Source organism: Meleagris gallopavo, chromosome 14 (assembly GCF_905368555.1).
Source record: "Meleagris gallopavo chromosome 14, MGAL_WU_HG_1.1, whole genome shotgun sequence".
Taxonomy (NCBI): Eukaryota; Metazoa; Chordata; class Aves; order Galliformes; family Phasianidae; genus Meleagris; species Meleagris gallopavo.
In genome coordinates this window covers 6,382,809-6,400,032 of record NC_139417.1, presented here as the reverse complement: position 1 = coordinate 6,400,032, position 17,224 = coordinate 6,382,809, and the positions used below count along the sequence as shown (strand labels likewise).

Below are 17,224 nucleotides of genomic sequence, written 5' to 3'. Positions count from 1 at the left end.
AGGACAGAGCTCTAACTGACCCATAGTGCCCACAGAACTTCCTTGCACAGTGCTCACTCTTTGCTCATGCCCTGCCTGCACTGACGGACCCCATTAGCTCAGGTTGTTGTGTATTTTCTGATGGCCTCGTGGTGTTCCATAGGACAGCCCATGGGAGGCCAGAAATCCCATACGTTGGTCACTTGGTGCTGGCTCTCCATACACACAGGTGTTTGTTTTCAGCCAGTCTCTACATTACCTATGCTGTTTACCTGGTGTCTGTTTTCTCAGTTCAGTTTACCACTGCAGCAGAAGCACTTCAGGATTTCAGCTGTTGCTCACAGCAGGGCTCAGTGCCCATAGCCAGGAGAGTGGCTACGAGCCCCTGTGGCCTCAAGTCCCGCCGCTGCTCCTTGTTCTTGTTTGTAAAACAAGCCTACTTGCTGGCATGTTTGTTGCATGTTTGCTAGTTCTGCCTGTTCTGTTCTGTTCCTTACTTGTCTCTACGCCTTATTTAGCTCTATCCATCAATTGTGTTTTTAAAGTATGGCAGGGATCATAACAGAAAGTGGCACAAGTAAGGGGAGAGAGGTTTAAAAAACACCACTGTGCTATCTGAGCTCCTGCAATCCTCGTGGTCACACAGAATTATCTGGAAATTAATTGGGCAGCCCATTTGCGTTTATTGTAGGCTCAACGCCATCATTTCCTGGCAAATAAAAGCAGATAAATAATTGAATACAAACTTCTGAATTAACACAGTAATCTTGGTCAGATTTGGGTGGGGGAGGTGATAACATGCCTGCCTGGAAAGGGAACCTCGCCTTCAGGACACGGCACAGGGATGCATGTTACAATGATAAATGGTTCCTGTGTCACTGGAGAAGATAAACAGAGGCATTTCTGCACTTAGGATTCAGATGATGCCATTTCCCCACTGCTGCTGCCCGCTCTGCTCTACCTGCCAGCTGAGTTTGCCATAGCATCCACGATTTCACTGCACAGAGACCCTTGTTAACATGTCTGCAATAAACATTTGTACTAACCTGATGACTTGAACTATTGCATCTATAAACAAATAGCCAGAACAGAACACAAATGACCTAACTGAGGCTATATTGTGAAAGTGGGTTTTTAAATTATTATTCTTTTAAAGAAAACACAGGCCTTGTGCAACATGGCATTGGGGCTGGTAGTATACGTGCAGCAGGAAGAGCACAGCCTCCACGCAACTGGAAGTGGCTCTCCGTAAGTATTTGACCCACTTTCAATCAAGTAATAAATTAGAAAGAAAACAAGTTAATAGAAATCCAAAGGCCTATATATATGTTTTCACAGTCCACTGCAAACATTGATTTTAAACAAACACGAAATTTCTCAGTATCCAAGCACTGGGAGGTCAAGCTGTTAGCATGGGGAACTGGGCTTAACTTTCTTACTGCAAACTAACAAATAGCTACCGATCAATCAATCAATCAATCTATCTGTCTATTTATCTACCTACCTATCTATGATGGCTGCTCTGAAAGTAATGCCTCCTATTTTATGATGTTGGCCCATGATGTCAGAGGCGGATGTTGGTGATATGGCAGTAGAAGCTGAACCTTCCCACCAATATCCTGTGACATTTTGTTGCTGTGTGACAGATAGCAGCAGAGGGGTGGTCTGATAGAATGATGTCTGACACGAAGTGTGTATGAAGCAAAGGAGTGGAACTGAATTCCTCCATGTGGAAAAAGATGGCACCCACTAACATTCATCAGAGCTTACTGAGCGTTTATGGAGACCAAACAGAGGATGCTGGCACAGTGAGGGGCGGGTGGTGCATTCCAGCAGCGGTCAGAACAGATCATGGTGCTGCCACTGACAAGACCTCCACCCGCGGGGCTGTGGCAAAGAGGAGTGCACCAGTCCTCACCTGCACTCTTCTTTCTGGAGCCCCAGCATAGCGGTGCCCTAAGTCAGAGCCATTCCATTCTCTCCTGGGACTGGAGAAGGATTCAGGGCACTTACCCTTCCCTGCCTGCCACTTGGTGCCTTCCTCCTGCGTTCTGCTTACAGGACTCCTGTCTGGGCAGTTAGGGCAGCACTGCCAGCAGTGCCTTTGTAGCTTCACTAGCTTCACGCAGCACACAGAGCTGTGCTTTGTGACCCGACTGCACGTCCTGCAAACACTGCATTGTATGGGAATGCTTCAAAAAGCAAACCACTGAAGATGGAATGTTTCAAAACACCGAGTTATTATTCACCAGCCACATCTTTACAATAAACAGCAGAGCTTCAAATAAAAGAAACACCTGCTTTCTTATTGTAAAGTTTTGTTTTTTTTTTAATGGTCCCATCAAAAAATGAATAATTAAAAGAAAAAACTGATCATGATTGCTTGGCAGACACCTTCTTCGCAGTCAGAAATCTCAGGTAATAATTAACAATAAGTTCTCAGATTTATTTAATTAAATCTTAATTACCAAACCACACTGATCCTGTCTGTTGGAACTTCATGCCTACGACAGCGGGCTGTTCAGGGCGCGGTGCGGGATCCTCCCGTGGATGCACCGAGCAGCCCCGTCCCTCTGCGGTGAGCACAGCCCCGTGTGCCCGTCCCGGCCCGGCCCCGGGCGGCAGCTCGGGGTCCCCCACCCGGTTCAGGGCCGCTCTCCGCTCTCACGGCGCCGCGTCGGCCGCCGGGGATGGAGAGAAGAAGCAAACAAAGGAAAATCCCGATCCATATGGCGGGCGGCGCGCTCAGACCCGCAGCGCCGACACCAGAGGTGCCGCAGTGAATTATCAAACACTATGAATGCGTTATGCTCGTCGTTCCATCGATTATGAAAAATTACGAGCAGGAAGGGGGCTGGGTTCGCGGCACCTGCCGTAGCGGCCGCTCGCCGCAGTCACCTGTGCACGCAACACGGCGGCGGGGCCCGCCCGGCCGAGGCCGCTCCGCGGTGCCGCCGCGGATCGCGGGATCGCTGGCCCCGCCGCCCCGCTCCCGCCCCGCACGGCGGCGGAGGGCCCTGCGCAGCGGGGCGCGGTGGCGGGGGCCCTCCCATTGTTCGCGGCCGGGGGCGGGCCGTGCCGGGGGGGTCCGCCCTCCGCCGCCTCATTGGCGGCCCGCGAGCGCCGGTGCGTTAAATGGGGCGCTCTCTGCGGAGCGCTTCCCATTGACAAAAGCGCGGCGGCAGCGGCGGCGGTGCGGGGCGGGGGCGGAGGAGCGGGGCCGGGGCGGGCGGGGGGCAGCCGGCGCCCATCGCCCATGGGGGCGCGGTGGGGGCTGCCGCAGGGCTGAGCCGCGGGGGCGGCACTGCGGGCAGGGAGCGCTGCGGCGCGGGGGCGGGCCGCGGGGCTCCGGCATCGCGCTCCGGCATCGCGCTCCGGCATCGCGCTCCGGCATCGCGCTCCGGCATCGCGCTCCGGCATCGCGCTCCGGCATCGCGCTCCCCGCACACGCAGCGCGCACACACACACACTCACTCACACTCACGCACAGCGCACGGCGACGCGCACACGCGGCGGTGCCCGCCCCTCTTCCCATCCCCGTCCATGGCGCTGAGGACGGCGGTCCCCCGCTCCGCACGTAAGTAAGCGGCTCCGCCGCGCCTTTGTGCCCGCAGGTGCACCTGTCCCCGCCGCTCTCGGTTCCTCGCCGGGGGTTTGGGGGCGGGCAGGGCCGCTGCCGGTCCCGAGGCGGCTCCGGGAGGGGGGTGGACTGCCGGGCCGGGGCCCGCGGCGGTGCGTCAGGGCGCTGCGCTCTGCCTTCCCCCCGCAGGTGGCCCCGGGGCGGCCCGGCGCGGGCACGGAGCGCGGTGACTTCCCCAGGCCGGGCGCCGAGACCTCAGAGCCGATGGAAAGCGGGGGCGATGCCGGAGCGGCATCTCGGCGGGGAGGCGGCGGGTTCCCGGGCGCTGCCCGGCCCGGCGCTCCCCCGGCTGCGGACGGCGGCGTGAACGTGGATGGACCCAGCGGGGCGGCCGCCGCTGCGGGGCCGGGAGCGCCCGCGCCGCCGCCCCGAGCGCCGTGCTCCAGGGACCCCAAAATGGTCCATCAGCGGTTCCTGCGGCGGAGCGTGGTGGACTCGGACCAGGAGGAGCCCGCGTTCGACCTTCCCGAGTCGGAGCATCAGAGGAAAATCATCCTGCTCCCCAAAACCAGGAGGATAATCGCGGAGAGGGCGAAGGCAGGGCACGGAGCGGCGGAAAAGGTGTGCCTGGAGGCCGAGCCCCCGGGGCCGCTGCGGACGGGGCCGGCACCCGGCGGTGCGGCGGGGCCCGAGGAGCAGAAGGAGGCCGGCAGGGATGCGGAGAGGAAGGAGGCGTCGGACGCGGCCAGGGAGCAGGGCAAGGCCAAGAAAGAGGAGCCCGAGGAGGAGGCTGACATGAAAGCGGTCGCCACCTCGCTGGATGGCAGGTTCCTCAAGTTTGATATTGAACTCGGGAGGGGATCCTTCAAAACGGTCTATAAGGGACTGGACACGGAGACGTGGGTGGAAGTCGCTTGGTGTGAACTTCAGGTAAGCTCACCCTCCCGTACGGTTTCGGGTTTTTTTGCTTTGTAAGCCCCGGCGCTAAGGGCAGCATGCCGGTGTCACCCCCGGCAGCTCGGCTCCGAGCAGCCTTTATAGCCCCCAGCGCTCGGGTACCCAGCGTCTAACTATAGCGCAGTGCCCTCATTGGCTCCGCACCCACCACCTTATGCGCACTCCTCCCCGCATTAACTCCCTCCGCCCCGCACTGCCCGCACGGCTTTGCGGCTCTCGGAGGCTGCGGGGAGCTGAGCCGAGCCCCGGCCCCGCAGCCGGCACTGGGGCTGCGGGAGGCAGAGCTGCGTTTGGCAGCGGGTCTGGGCTGGAAGCGCTCAACGTGTGTGCTGACTGCAGTGCATTTGCAGAAGTACGCTGTCCTTTCCCTGTGAATATGGGTGTGAGATGCTGTGCTGGTGATGGGAGCTGTGCTGTCTCTCTCAGCCTTTCCTTGCCCTTTCCTCTCTCCTGACACTGGCGGTTTGCGCTGTGAGTTTCAGGCTGTGCCTTCTGTTAAGTGCCCTGAGCCCCTTTGCAGTTCAGCTTTGTGCTCCAATATATCTAAAAGTAAGGCTAAAAATAGCAGCTCTGCTTTGGGTTCTGGTTCTTTGCAGTGAAGTCACCTGATAGTGTGTAGAGAAGATGAGGTAGTGCCTCGTGCTCTTCTAGGACGTGGTTTTTAAACACTTGTTTTGTAGTGCATGTATGTTCTACCTTCAGGATTTGTTTCTGCCATGTTCACTAAAGTGAGAATATACATTAAGCAGGATATTATTTCTTTTGCAGATCTTTTAGGGCCTGTTCCTTACCTCACTTCCATTAACATCCATTTGAATAGGACTTTGGTAAAACATAGAATCTATATATTTTTAAATTTTATTTTTCCCTTGAGTTATTACTCGGAGTTCCACTCCAGGATTTGGGTGGGAATCAGGCTGTTTGACTCCTGGTTCTGACCCTGGACCCTCTTGGTCTCGAGCGTCTTGCTGTGTGGCAGCATTATGGGCCATGGGAAAGTATGAGCAGCACATAAATACTGTGATACACCGCACTTACTCACACGTGAATACTGTGATGCACTCAGCTTGAGCTGCCTATTTTATTAGGGCTGGCACAAACTCTTTGTAAATTACCACCAGCCTGATGGGATGGGCAGAGATGGATGTGCAGCCTCATCCCTATTCCCCAATGGCTTCCTTGCAACAGTATGGTTGTGATTCACTGCAGTGCTGCTCCCTGCTAGGAAGCACAGGCAGCACTCCTCAGCCTTTGCCACCGTTGCTCTCGTTGGCTGTCATTAGGCAGAGCTGCGAGGTGTGTGGAGGCCTGGCACATCATGGCCACGATGTGGAGGAGGGGCTCAGTCCAATTTCCCAGCAGTGGGGGCTGGGGGTCCGGGCTGGGGAGGCTCTAGGATTGCCAGAAGGATTGAAGGGAGAGCTCTGATCAGTGGTGCTGGGAGGGGGGGCTGGGAGGCCCTCATCTCTGTTTGGCTGCTGCTGGGGACTGAGCCCTGATAAGCGAGGCTTTTACTCCTGTAATTCTTTTAGGGCAGTAATTCAGATCCTCTCTGGGGAATGTGTGTGTGCAGGAGAGGGCTGGGGCTGCTGAGCTGTCTGCTCTGACCGGTGCTTGTGAGCTCTGTCATAACAGAGCCATCACACAGAGCAGGAATTCATTTTGCTGCCAGGTTTTCTCAGTATCCTCAGTAGGGGAATTAGATTAGAGATTTTCCAACATATTTTTCATAACAGAATAGCTTCAGCTATAGAGGACTACCTGGTACATCGAAGAGCCCATTCTATTGAAATTCACTGTTTGGGTCATTTAAACTGAAGGAGGAGGCTGGGAAGGGAAGTTTGCAGTGCAGTGTGAGGTTTGACTGGTGATTATTTTTGTATTCTTCGTTATGCTTGTTCAGGAGTTCCTGAGCCCACTGTTTGTAGAGAAATCAGCTGTAGTAATTCCACAGTGCCCACCTGTTTCAGTTACAGACTGTGCTTCAGCGGAAGCCAGGTCTTACTACTGGGTAGTCCAGATGCAATGCAGAGATTGATTTAGGCCTCTAACTGTAGGAACAATCTTTATTGTTAAGGTACTTAAGAGAAATGGGTGCCACTCACCTGAAGTGTTACTGCTGCGGTGTCTCTTTAAAGATGGAGGTTTCTCAGGTGTGCAGGTGATGCCAGAGGCTGGGTAGTGTGTGTGGGGGGGGGGGGGGGAGGGGGGGGGGGTGTGAATTGTGGTCTGCAGTGAGAATGTGCAGCTGGATGACATCAATGTGCCATTGGCATGTGAGGCCTTTGCCTCAGGGTTAATTGGAAGAAGGAGGCAGTTGGTAGGTGTGAGTCGCTCTGCATTGTCTGGAACCTTTTAACTTGTACAGCGCTTATTTCAGCTGGGGGTTTTTGTTGTGTGCATCAGAGTGCTGTGAAGGAATGGCTTCAGTCAGTCTTCTGGATGCTCTTGTGTATGCTGCACTGTTTTGATATGCTTCCGTCTGTAGGAATGCTATGCTCAGATATACTTAGCAGTAGGCTGAAGGAAGCCATGACTGCTGAGCTGCTGAAGACAAAATGACGTCCTTTACAGTCTCACACAGTTGGAGGACCTTTCTGCAGGAAAACTGCATCGTGCTGTTCTTTGTCTTTCTCCTGCAGGTGCACGTGTGCCTCTTGTTTTTAACTCTCAGACTCTAAAAGTGAGCAGTTGAGGTCCTGCGCAGGCATTAATCCCCTGCCTGGCTCAGCAGCTCTTTCAGCCCACTGGTACTGCTGCCTGGTGCCCGCCTCTTTTTGTCCATCTGTACAAAGACCTTGCAAGCCATTCCTGTTCAGTCCTTTTATTTCAGTGAAAAGATGGTTTTAGGGTTCAGAAGCAAAATTGTGGCTAGGATTACAGCAGGATCCAAGTGATAACCAAGTGAAATCTGGGTTTTAGACCTGTCTGCGAAGACATGAAAGCTTTAGTCAGATTCTAGTGAGAAAATGAGTTTATTGTTCCTTCTTGAAACTGAACTATTGGAATGGGATTACTGTGCCTTGCAGTTTGGAAGGATTTGCATTCTAAGGTTGTCAACAGCTATAATTAATTTTAATTGGTGTCATACAATTGCTCTGTGGTGAGGCATCGGTAACAGTATTTCAAGTGTTGTACTCCTAAGTAAAATGTTAGGTCATGAATAAGGACTGCAGGCCTTTGCCAACCTGCTGCTGGCAAGCCAAATGTGCTTTTCTAGTTAAATGAATAGCTTCCAACATCCCCATCCTGCTCTCCTTAGGGAGCGCATGGGGAAGCTGCAGAACAGTCTCACACAGTGCTATCTCAAATGCAAAGACCTCATTTTATATCTTGGTTCCTTCTTCAGTGCTGATTACTGAGGTGCTCTGTGTGAGTGCTTTCCCCTTCTCCGTGTGAAATTAGAAATCAGGGTGCTAAAATAGCTGATTGATTGTGCAGAGTTAGCAAACAGAGGGTGTTCAAAATGGCCAACACAAACAGACATGGCAGGGAGATTATATATAATGTATTATATATTGCCACCCCTTAAGCATTCAGGAAATTTCTTTATGGACAAAGCAATATTCTGTTGATTGTCACTGGTGTAGTAGTTTGTCTTTTATGATGTCCTTGTTGGCTGGCAGCATTTGTCTGATGTCAGAAGAGCAGATTGTTACTATCTGGGCTGTTAATTTATTGGCTGGATGGACTTTGTAGTGTAAATGAACAGAATAACTTAGAGAAACGAAGAAGAAATGAGAGAAAACTCCTCTGGAAGCTTAAATCTGATATTACTATGAGCTCATTAAGTTATCTCAAAGACCAGTTTTGTCTACCCCAAGTCAGTTTTTGAGATGCTGCTGTTTAAGCTTAAACAATTGGTTTAGCTCTGCTTCATGGCAACAATATGAAAACGTGTCTGTATTACTGGTGTTTGTTAGTAGAGCTGTCTCCATGATACAGAGAAGCAGGAATAGGAACATGGTAGTGAACTATTAATAGACTGCTTCTCAAATTCACTATATGAATTAGGGCTGGGCCAGGCTTCAGATTCATTCCTTTGAATGAAATGAGACTCCTTTCCTCTGCTTTTGAGTGTTTTCCCTAAAGGTTGCCTGTATGCTCCCATAGTCCTGTTTAAGCTGTTCTCTCTAAATGTGTTCCTCTCGCAGTAAGAGGAAAAGCCTGCAAATAAAATCAGTTTTTGGGGTAAAGGATATTTCTGGTCCCTTTGGTCATCTCTTGTCTGCAGTTGAGGGGGGGGGAGGTGGGACTGTTTTTTTTTTTTTTGGTTGCTGTCATCTTAATGTTTGCAGTTGATACACAGTCTGATTCACGTGTGTATAACATGCTTGCTTTTGTGGTCTGGTGGTTGCTTTGCTTTGTGGTTAGAGTGTAACAGAGGGCTGAAGAGAGAGCTCAGCAGTGCTGATGGTGATGTGCTAAAAGAAGGATGGCAGCAGCAGCTGAGCTTCTGTTGCTGCCAGGGCTTCTCCATGCTCTGTGGTATCAGAGGTGTGGTAGGGGTTGGGAGGGTGGATTGCTGGGTGTGAAAGGGCTGTGGTGGAGGTGCGGATGGATCTGCATCCCAGGAGCCCAGCTGGAGGGATGGCATTAGGGTAGGTGTTGAGAAGAGCTGTTGGATTGGAAGAAGGTCTGTTTCTAGACTTGCCATTTTGCAGCTGTTTGCTGTTAGCAGCGGGATACCAACCTACAGCTTCAGTGGGGTCTGTGGCAGGCTTACAGTGGTGTTTTCAAGCCAGGGTAAGTGCTGATGTGTGACACCCAAACAGCCTGTGGGTGTAAGAGCGCAGCCAAATGTGTGTTGTGTGAGATGTATGGGGCTTGGCACTGCTGTTGGAAGAGACATCTTCATTGCTCTGGAATAGGAATGATTTATGCACGTAATGCTCGGAGAATACCTGAAACAGTCATGCGGTAGCAGAACAGGTTTTCCAATTGCTTAAGTTTGCACATGTGGAATTGAAGTTACATCTGGAAATGCATCATTACCCTGAAGTGATGTTGGCCTACTGGAAGACAAGGATGCTGTCCTGATGAGACTTGATTTCAGCGTGCCTGAAACCTAGCTTGGCAGGAGGTTTGTTGTTGTTTTTGTTTTTCCATGGAGTTGAGAAATCTACAGTGAAGAACCACCTTCATTTTCCATCTTACCACTTACCTGTGACTGAAATGGAGGAACCAAGTCCTTAATCCTCTATTAAGATTGATTAGCTTAGATTGAGGTGTAAATCAGTTTCCAATAGATTTCTACCAGAACCTCTCTAGAGTGACTGTTTTGTTTGCTAACACTGACAAGGCTTTCTCCAAACATGCACAGCTAAGTGGTGCGTGATACCCATTATGCTCAGCTGCTGAAAGGAAAAAAAAAATGCACAATTCTACTCAAAAATTCCTTTTTGGAAGGCGCTCCATTTTAGACTTGAAGGGACTTACCTGGGTTTCAATTCACAAAATTCCCAGCATTGCTTTCTAAAAATGTTTCTACAGCCCGCTACCAACTATGCCACATCTTGCGTAACCCATCATAGCTGCAGTGTTATTCCAAGTAAGCACAGACATGGAGCTGATGAAACTTGTTCCCTCTTACTCCAGAATCTTCCATGTAACAGCACATGCATTTTAATTCATATCACATGTTGCAGTCTACTCAATCCAATTTTAATAAGTTATTTACAGGAAAATAATTTGGCTGTGCTGTTAATACATAACCACTGTACTACTTATTAGTTATTATACATGCCATGGGAGTAATGGGTAAAATGAAGTGCTATGGTATAGGAATATATGTCAATTAAACTACTAAGGAAGAAGTAACATAAGACTAATGCCATCTGCTCTTCACTTGTTTGCCACAGAGGGATACAAAACGCTATTCATGAACTCTGAGGAAAACAGGCCAATACGGGCTCAAGTAACATTTGCTTTTTTTTCCCTTTGGCCTCTTCTTGTAAACTCAATCTGATCTTCATTCCAAATTTTTTCAAAGAAAACAAAATAAACTTTAGGTAGTCTTTGATCTTATTAAAAAGTCACTCAGCATACTTTAGTAAAGTTGATTTGAAATCATTGCCATTTTTGGTGAGGTAAGCAAACTTAAAACAATGCTGAATCATAGTTTCTGAGAAAGTCAGCTAATCCTCTTCCCCACCTAAAAAATATGCATTTCTCTGTTGCATACTAGTTTCTGTTTTTGGGAGTTGTTTTAATGCTTTTTTTTTTTTTTGAGAGAGGGGAAGCTGTAAATAGTAAATACTAAAGCTACCAATTCTTTCTGAGATGCTCAAAGTCCTCTTTTAGCCCAGCACTCCAGAAAACTATTCAGAAGGCTTTTTATTTCATCTTAATCCAGAGCGGTTGTATTTGCATCTGCATGGATGATAGCTGACTATTCCAGTTCTGTTCATGTTTTGGGGCAACTGTCTTTTTACATTAACTGTTTAGCCAAGTATGGACCTTAATAATCTGTGGTTCTGAACAGAGCCCAGTGGTATTGCAGTCCCTGCAGATGTTGCCCAAATACCAGTCAGTTTGTTTCGACTGTTTAAAGCTTTTTTTTTAAAGACCAAACAGGTGGGGAAGGTTAATAATTGAGAATATCTATCAAATAATAGTGTTATTAAAACATGGCAATTGGCCACTTCATATGTTGAGAGCTGAATTCTTCTATGTACGGAAGTATAAAATAGGTATTGCCAAAGTCTGCTTCTAGAATGGATTTTTTTCTCTGCTGTGTGGTTCAAGAATTAAAATTATGGTGTTTATTCCAGATTTTTGTACAATAAGCAGCTTTTAATGTTGCTTTTCCTGAGGCTGTCTGGATTTTTTCAGTTAGAGGAACATTTAGGGTGACCCGTTGTACTTGCTGGAGCTAATACAGCTGTGGTGGTTGACTGAGCAGAATCAATTTTGTCTATTAAAATAGAAACAGTGCAGGAGGGAGGGGGAAATCACATTTCCAGATGTATCCAATTGCTGCCGACCAGCACAGCTTTGCTGAAATACTTGATATCTAGTTCCTGTAAAACTGACTCAATACATCGGCATTATTCTCAGTTTTACTGATTAACTGAGGGAAATTGCCATGTTTATGTGGATTTTGACTTGTTTCTATTTAGCGCTAAACTTGCTTTGGATGTTAGTGCAACTGTGGCTTTATTAGCAACATAAGACTTGCGTTTCTCTCAGTTGCCATAGGAAACTTATATTGCCTTCAGCTTCTAATGGAGGATGAGAATGTGTTGTCCTATGGCAGCAGTGTGATTGTAAAAACACAGGTGGCTTAGGAAGAACTTAGTGTTCATGTATGTATAGAAATTAGTAGAAGTAAAGGAAATACCCTGTTGCTTCACACAGGTGGCTGTGTATTAAGTAAAATGAGCTGATAAGAATGAGCTAGAAAGATCCCTTACAGCCCATCTGTCATCCCCCTGGCTCCTTTGTGTTGTTTTGGCACGTGTTGCTGGGATTGTAGCATCAGCCCCACTGTTCTTCAGCTTCTTGTGTGAGTTGTACTAACTTATCCCAATTTTTGTTGGCCCTAATGAGTTCAAATAGTACTTGTGGCAGTTCAGCCTGACCAAAGCCTGTAAACTCCTAAAGGGAGCCCACAAACAGGAGGAGAATCAACTCTTTGAAAGGGTTGGTAACTGCAAGACAAGGGGAAATAGTTTTAAGTTGAGGGAGGGAAGATTTAGGTTGGATGTTGGGGGAAATTCTTTACAGAGAGAGTGGTGAGGCACTGGAACAGGCTGCCCGGAGAGGCTGTGGATGCCCCATCCCTGGAGGTGTTCAAGGCCAGGTTGGATGGGCTCTGGGCAGCCTGGTCTGGTATTAAATGTGGAGGTTGTTGGCCTGCATGTGGCAGGGGGGGTTGGAGATTCATGATCCTTGAGGTCCCTGACCATTCTGTGATTGTGTGCGACTTGCAGCATGGAGAAACTGGGACACGGTGGGGGACAAACATCAGGAGATACTGAGTTATTTTGTGTTTATTTGAAGTTCTTAGTGCTGCTGTAGGAGACAAAGGGATTTTCTGTAACTTCCTTGCACTTTTTTATTTTAGGGGTAAAGCTTCTACTGTCAATCTGCACATCCTCAAATGCACAGTGACCCTTGAACTGGACTAAAGTGAGCTGGAGCTATAAATTCCCCCTGGCTGCCAGTAGCTGCTGAGCCCATTGGTGTCAAGTAGCTGAGATCACTTTGCCTTTAAATAGAAATCTCACTTTGGAGCCTGCATTTTGAGCATGGAGGTTGTGCCTCACAGCAGCGGGTCCTCCACCACAGCCCTGGGCCCCTTGCTGTGGGGCGAGGCCTGCCAGAGGGGCCTCCATGTTTGCAGTCGGGTTCACCTCTCTGAGCTGGGCAAGTCTCCTGTCCTGGAGGAGGGGAGCCTGCAGCTGAGTCTGTCATCCTTCAGTCTTAAGGAAAAGCATGCTGCCTTCAGTTCCCTGGCAGTTGCCAGGCTGGGTGGTGGAGCAGCACTGATTTCAGAAGAGCCTACTTGGCCTCGGGTCAATTTTATGCCTTGTTTTTATAGTTTCATGTTAAATCGAGCCAACTGGGATAGATTCCTACCTGACACAAGATACTCCTATGAAGGCACCCTGTGGCTTCCTCTATACTAAAGACAACTCAGTGTGTCCTTGTACATGGAAGGGGATTGATTCCCCTCTTCAAACTACAGAAAAATGGGAAAAAGACCTGCAGCGATATCTGTGGTTGTGTGTGTTAGTGGGTGGAAATAAATAAATGATGAATGTTTTGTGGGGTCTCTTTCACTGCTGTACCACTTGAATTCCTCCACCTGTATCCCTGCCCATGGAGTGCTCTGCCCATGTCGGTACCCCAACTAGGAGCCATACAGCAAAGCCAGGCAGTTCCCAGGGAGGGCTCCCTGTGCTGGGGGGGAAAGTAGCAATAAATAACCCCAGCTGCACAAGCCATGAGAAACAGCAAGTATTTAAAAACATTAATCTGTTGTCTGAAATGTATACCTGCTTACTTGCTTAAATGGAGCCGGTGCTACAAGTTTGTAACTGCTGAGGCTACAAAACTATTGGAAACAGGCAATTCTGCCTCCTGGTATGAAGTACGAAGCTTTGTTTATTAAAGTATGCGTTTGGTTTTTTTTTTTTAGAGTTATCTCTCAGGTGTTCTTTCCCTCCTTCGAAACAGGCTCTTGTTCACTGGCATGTGGGCTTCAAAGAACAATCGCCCTCTACATGGCTTTGTTTTGTGGCAGTGATCTCTTGTGCCTGAAATGAGATACTTGAGAAACAATGGGGTCTGTTTGCTTTCGGAAGTAACCGCTGCAAAGAAGGGGGCCGGGGATGTTTATCAACTTCTGCCACACAAATACTTTTCTGTTTTCGTTTATCTTCCTTTGTTTTTGTGTTGTTGCTGAGCGAGGGCTCAATGTGTATAAAAAGTACTGCTCTGCAGTGCAGCCTAGGTGGGGAAGGAGTCTTTTGTCTTGGGAGGATCGCTGCAACTGCAGGCTCCGTGGCTGACGAGACGAGCTTTGTAGGAATAGGGCTTAACAAAGTACTCAGCTTCCTGACCTGGGACCTGAAAATGAAATCGGTGTGGCTGTTAAATCCCGGATAATCCGTGTGAGAGGTGTGACTGGTGCTGATCTGGTTTTGTTGCAGCTGATTACAGGGTGACTCATCAGCTGGTACCTGTGTTCCTCTGTGCACCATCAGGGAGGATTCATTAAAAATGGATGGTGCTTCATGAAAACTTTCCAGTGGGCTTTTTTTTTTTTTTTTTTTTAAATGCGAATTTAAGCAGTCTTCCCTCTCGTTTCTCCCTTTTGCTGTACTTCTGCCCATACTTCATACACAAAAAGTTAGTGGCAGGATCCTGGTCTGCAGCACCTCCTGCACTGCAGGGTGTATGCGAGTACACCTGGCCATTTGTCACATGAAATCATCTTCCTTGATTAATCCCTTAAAGTGTCTATTATAACTAGCAATCTCCCCAAAGCATTTTCCTGGACAGCTTCTACGTGCAGCAGCGAGCCCATAAATCAACAGCAGCTCAATGCAGTCAGTTGCTTTCTCACTGAGGGCTTCAGCTGAGACCCGCTGTCCCAGTGCAGCCTGAAGGGCTGGGGTTTGCATTGTGGGGTTTGAGGGGGCACTCACTGCCATTTTAACCAACATGATGTGATAGTTCAGGCTAAAAGTGATATCAGAGCTTGCATAGGAGTGATGGAAAATGAAGTAGAAGCCAACATGAAGAAGTGGGAAGGCATTTCATAACCTCTTGTGCACTGCCAGCAGCTGATCAGCAGAGAGTGATAATTGCAGCTTCACTAATTCAGATGTTGCAATTAACTTGACAGTACATGTGATGTGCACGTTTGGTTGGTTGGGTTTTTAAAGGAAAAAGAAATCACAAAACTGACGCAGCATGTATTCTATTTATACTGGAGTATTTGCTGTCCTTGTTGTACTACCTTCTTTGTTGTATTATCTCTGTATTTTTTTTAGAGCTGAAGCTGAGGTATCGGTTACAGAAAAGCAAAAAAAAGCCATTAAAACGTTTCCAATACTCTAATTTATGTGGGTAGGAAGAGAGAACTCTATAATTTCCAATGAGTGGTGACCTTTGCAGCTTAAGAGACATAGAGCTTATACTTGGAAATGGATTTCTGCGGACTGATGGAATCATTTTGGAGTCCTTGGCTCCTAATAAGATGCATTCTCCCAGTGAAGCTGCTTCTTGCAGTTGGATTGCTTATAAATGTGCTTGTCGGGGGATTTGACACTACCGGGGTCATGCTTTTTTATCAGTTCTTCCTTTACTGGGAGCAGCAGCAGAATTTCTTTCCCTTTTATATCAATTTTCTTGAGCATGGAATGTCACGTTGTTAGGCCCTGTGTCACTGGCAGTTCCTTCACTGCCCCGGGGTGGCTGTGGATGAGGATGAGGAGGGTGGCGGTGCCGAATCCCGTGGCACTGCTGCTGGGTTGGGGTTTGGGAAGCACTGCCTTGGAGCAGCCAGCTGCATTGCTGTGCTCTGATCTGTGTCATTCTGTGGATGTGTGCATTATTTACAGCATCACAAAGATGGAGTATTTTGCAGTTCATGTGGTGGATGCGATGGAATGCTTCTCATCTGTTCTATAGTAACACCAGCCTGGGTGAATGAAGTGAAACCCATTCGCTGCTTATTGCTATTGCGTCAGTTCTGAAAAAGTCAATTTTTCCTTCACCTCAGTGCAGTTGTGTGTGTATTTTTCTACATACGTAGAGGTTGGCATTAGCTGTAGACTGTGGCAAAGCAGTCTGTTTAATTGCATGAATGGAAAAATGGGAGGACTGGTTTATCTAGAAGATGTTAAACATGCTGAAATGTTAATTACTCTCAGAAATCTAAGACAGTAAGATGAAAAATTGTTAATGAAGCCTGTGCACCTGTTTTAATGGATTCGTTAAAAAAAACAGCTGCATACTCCTTTTAAAATGCTCATATACCAACCAAATGAGTAGCAAAGTTTTAAAACTGCTGAGCCATGGCTTATACATGTGTTGCAACAAGCCTTACACTCAAGCTGTTTTAATGATGCTCTGTATTTGAAATGCAGGAGCATTCTTAAAGCAGCAGTTTTTTTTTTTGGTTTTTTTTTTTTTTTTTTTTTTTTTTTTTTACATTTGCCCAAGATTGCCATGCAAACTTGATTTGAAAATAATTCTCTGTGCTGATAGTGATGTGATGAAAGCAGGACTTTGGAATCGTACTTATCTTGCAAGATTAAAATACCCATGTAAGTGAACAATTTTTTATCAGAGAGATAATGAAGGCAATGATATATGGTGCACAGCAGCAGGATATAGGGCTGTAGTAGAACTGCAGTCAGCACAGTGGAGAGCACAGTAGCAAAGCAGAGTACTTGTAAATAAATAGAAGTATCTAAGTACATCCTTTCACGCATTTAAATATATACCTCAATATATATATTTAGATAAACATATCTATAATAACCATTTCAGCTGATTGACTTCTACTTAATTCTAGATGTGCAGGTGAAAGTGTATGTTCCAATGTTAGCTTTCTTTTCTTCTTCAATCCAGTAATTCTTCCTTTCTATTTTACAGAACATTATGCTAGTGATTTGTCTTCATTTTATAGTGTTAAGCCTTACTGAGGAGGTAATGTGATGCATCTAGTAACAATACTACTGATAGAACGGAGAATTCATTAAATAATGGCTGTTTTCATTTGATTTAAATAGCCTTTCTCCTACCTGTTGATTTGCTATTTGCTTTCATAGCAATGATTTACTGTTTGGGCACTTGATCTTTGCCCATTTTATAGTTGAGATGGATATGAGTTACGTGCAATAATATTAATAAAGAGAAAAAAAAAAAAGTTTGCCCAGATGAGATAAATACAAGATTTTGGAATTCTCAATGTCCTCTTTAAATTCAGTAGCAATTAGGTAAGATCTCACAAGGAGTATTTTTTGTTAAAAGACCTTTTAAAGTAGGCAGGTTTTTAAAATAAATTGCAGCATGTGACTGCGGTAATTGTAGTGCAGAATATGAAATGTACTTCTGGCAGGCAGAGCATGCCTAAATGACTTTTAAGAAGTCTTCTTTATGTTGTGAATTCTCAAGCACTTGCTTTAAAAAGTACTTGGAATGGCTTAGGTGAGTTGTGTGCTCACTTGCAACTACTTTACAAGTTCT

At 47.4% G+C, this 17,224-nt stretch overlaps 1 protein-coding gene across 15 annotated transcripts in view; it reads left to right on the top strand.

Annotated features, from left to right (window-relative positions):
• The first annotated feature begins 3,220 nt into the window (after positions 1–3,220).
• The window catches only part of WNK2 (WNK lysine deficient protein kinase 2), a 106,849-nt gene continuing 92,845 nt past the window's right edge, over positions 3,221–17,224 (top strand). For 5 of the 15 annotated variants that reach the window (XM_085235753.1, XM_085235748.1, XM_085235749.1 and 2 more), the window contains exons 1-2: positions 3,222–3,556; positions 3,749–4,489. In XM_085235753.1, the coding sequence (XP_085091879.1) occupies positions 3,824–4,489 (666 nt within the window). In that variant the 5' untranslated portion in view covers positions 3,222–3,556; positions 3,749–3,823. Of the gene's footprint in view, positions 3,557–3,748; positions 4,490–17,224 lie in introns of all 15 variants that reach the window. The other 10 variants (XM_085235751.1, XM_085235750.1, XM_085235759.1 and 7 more) reach the window with 4 other exon arrangements.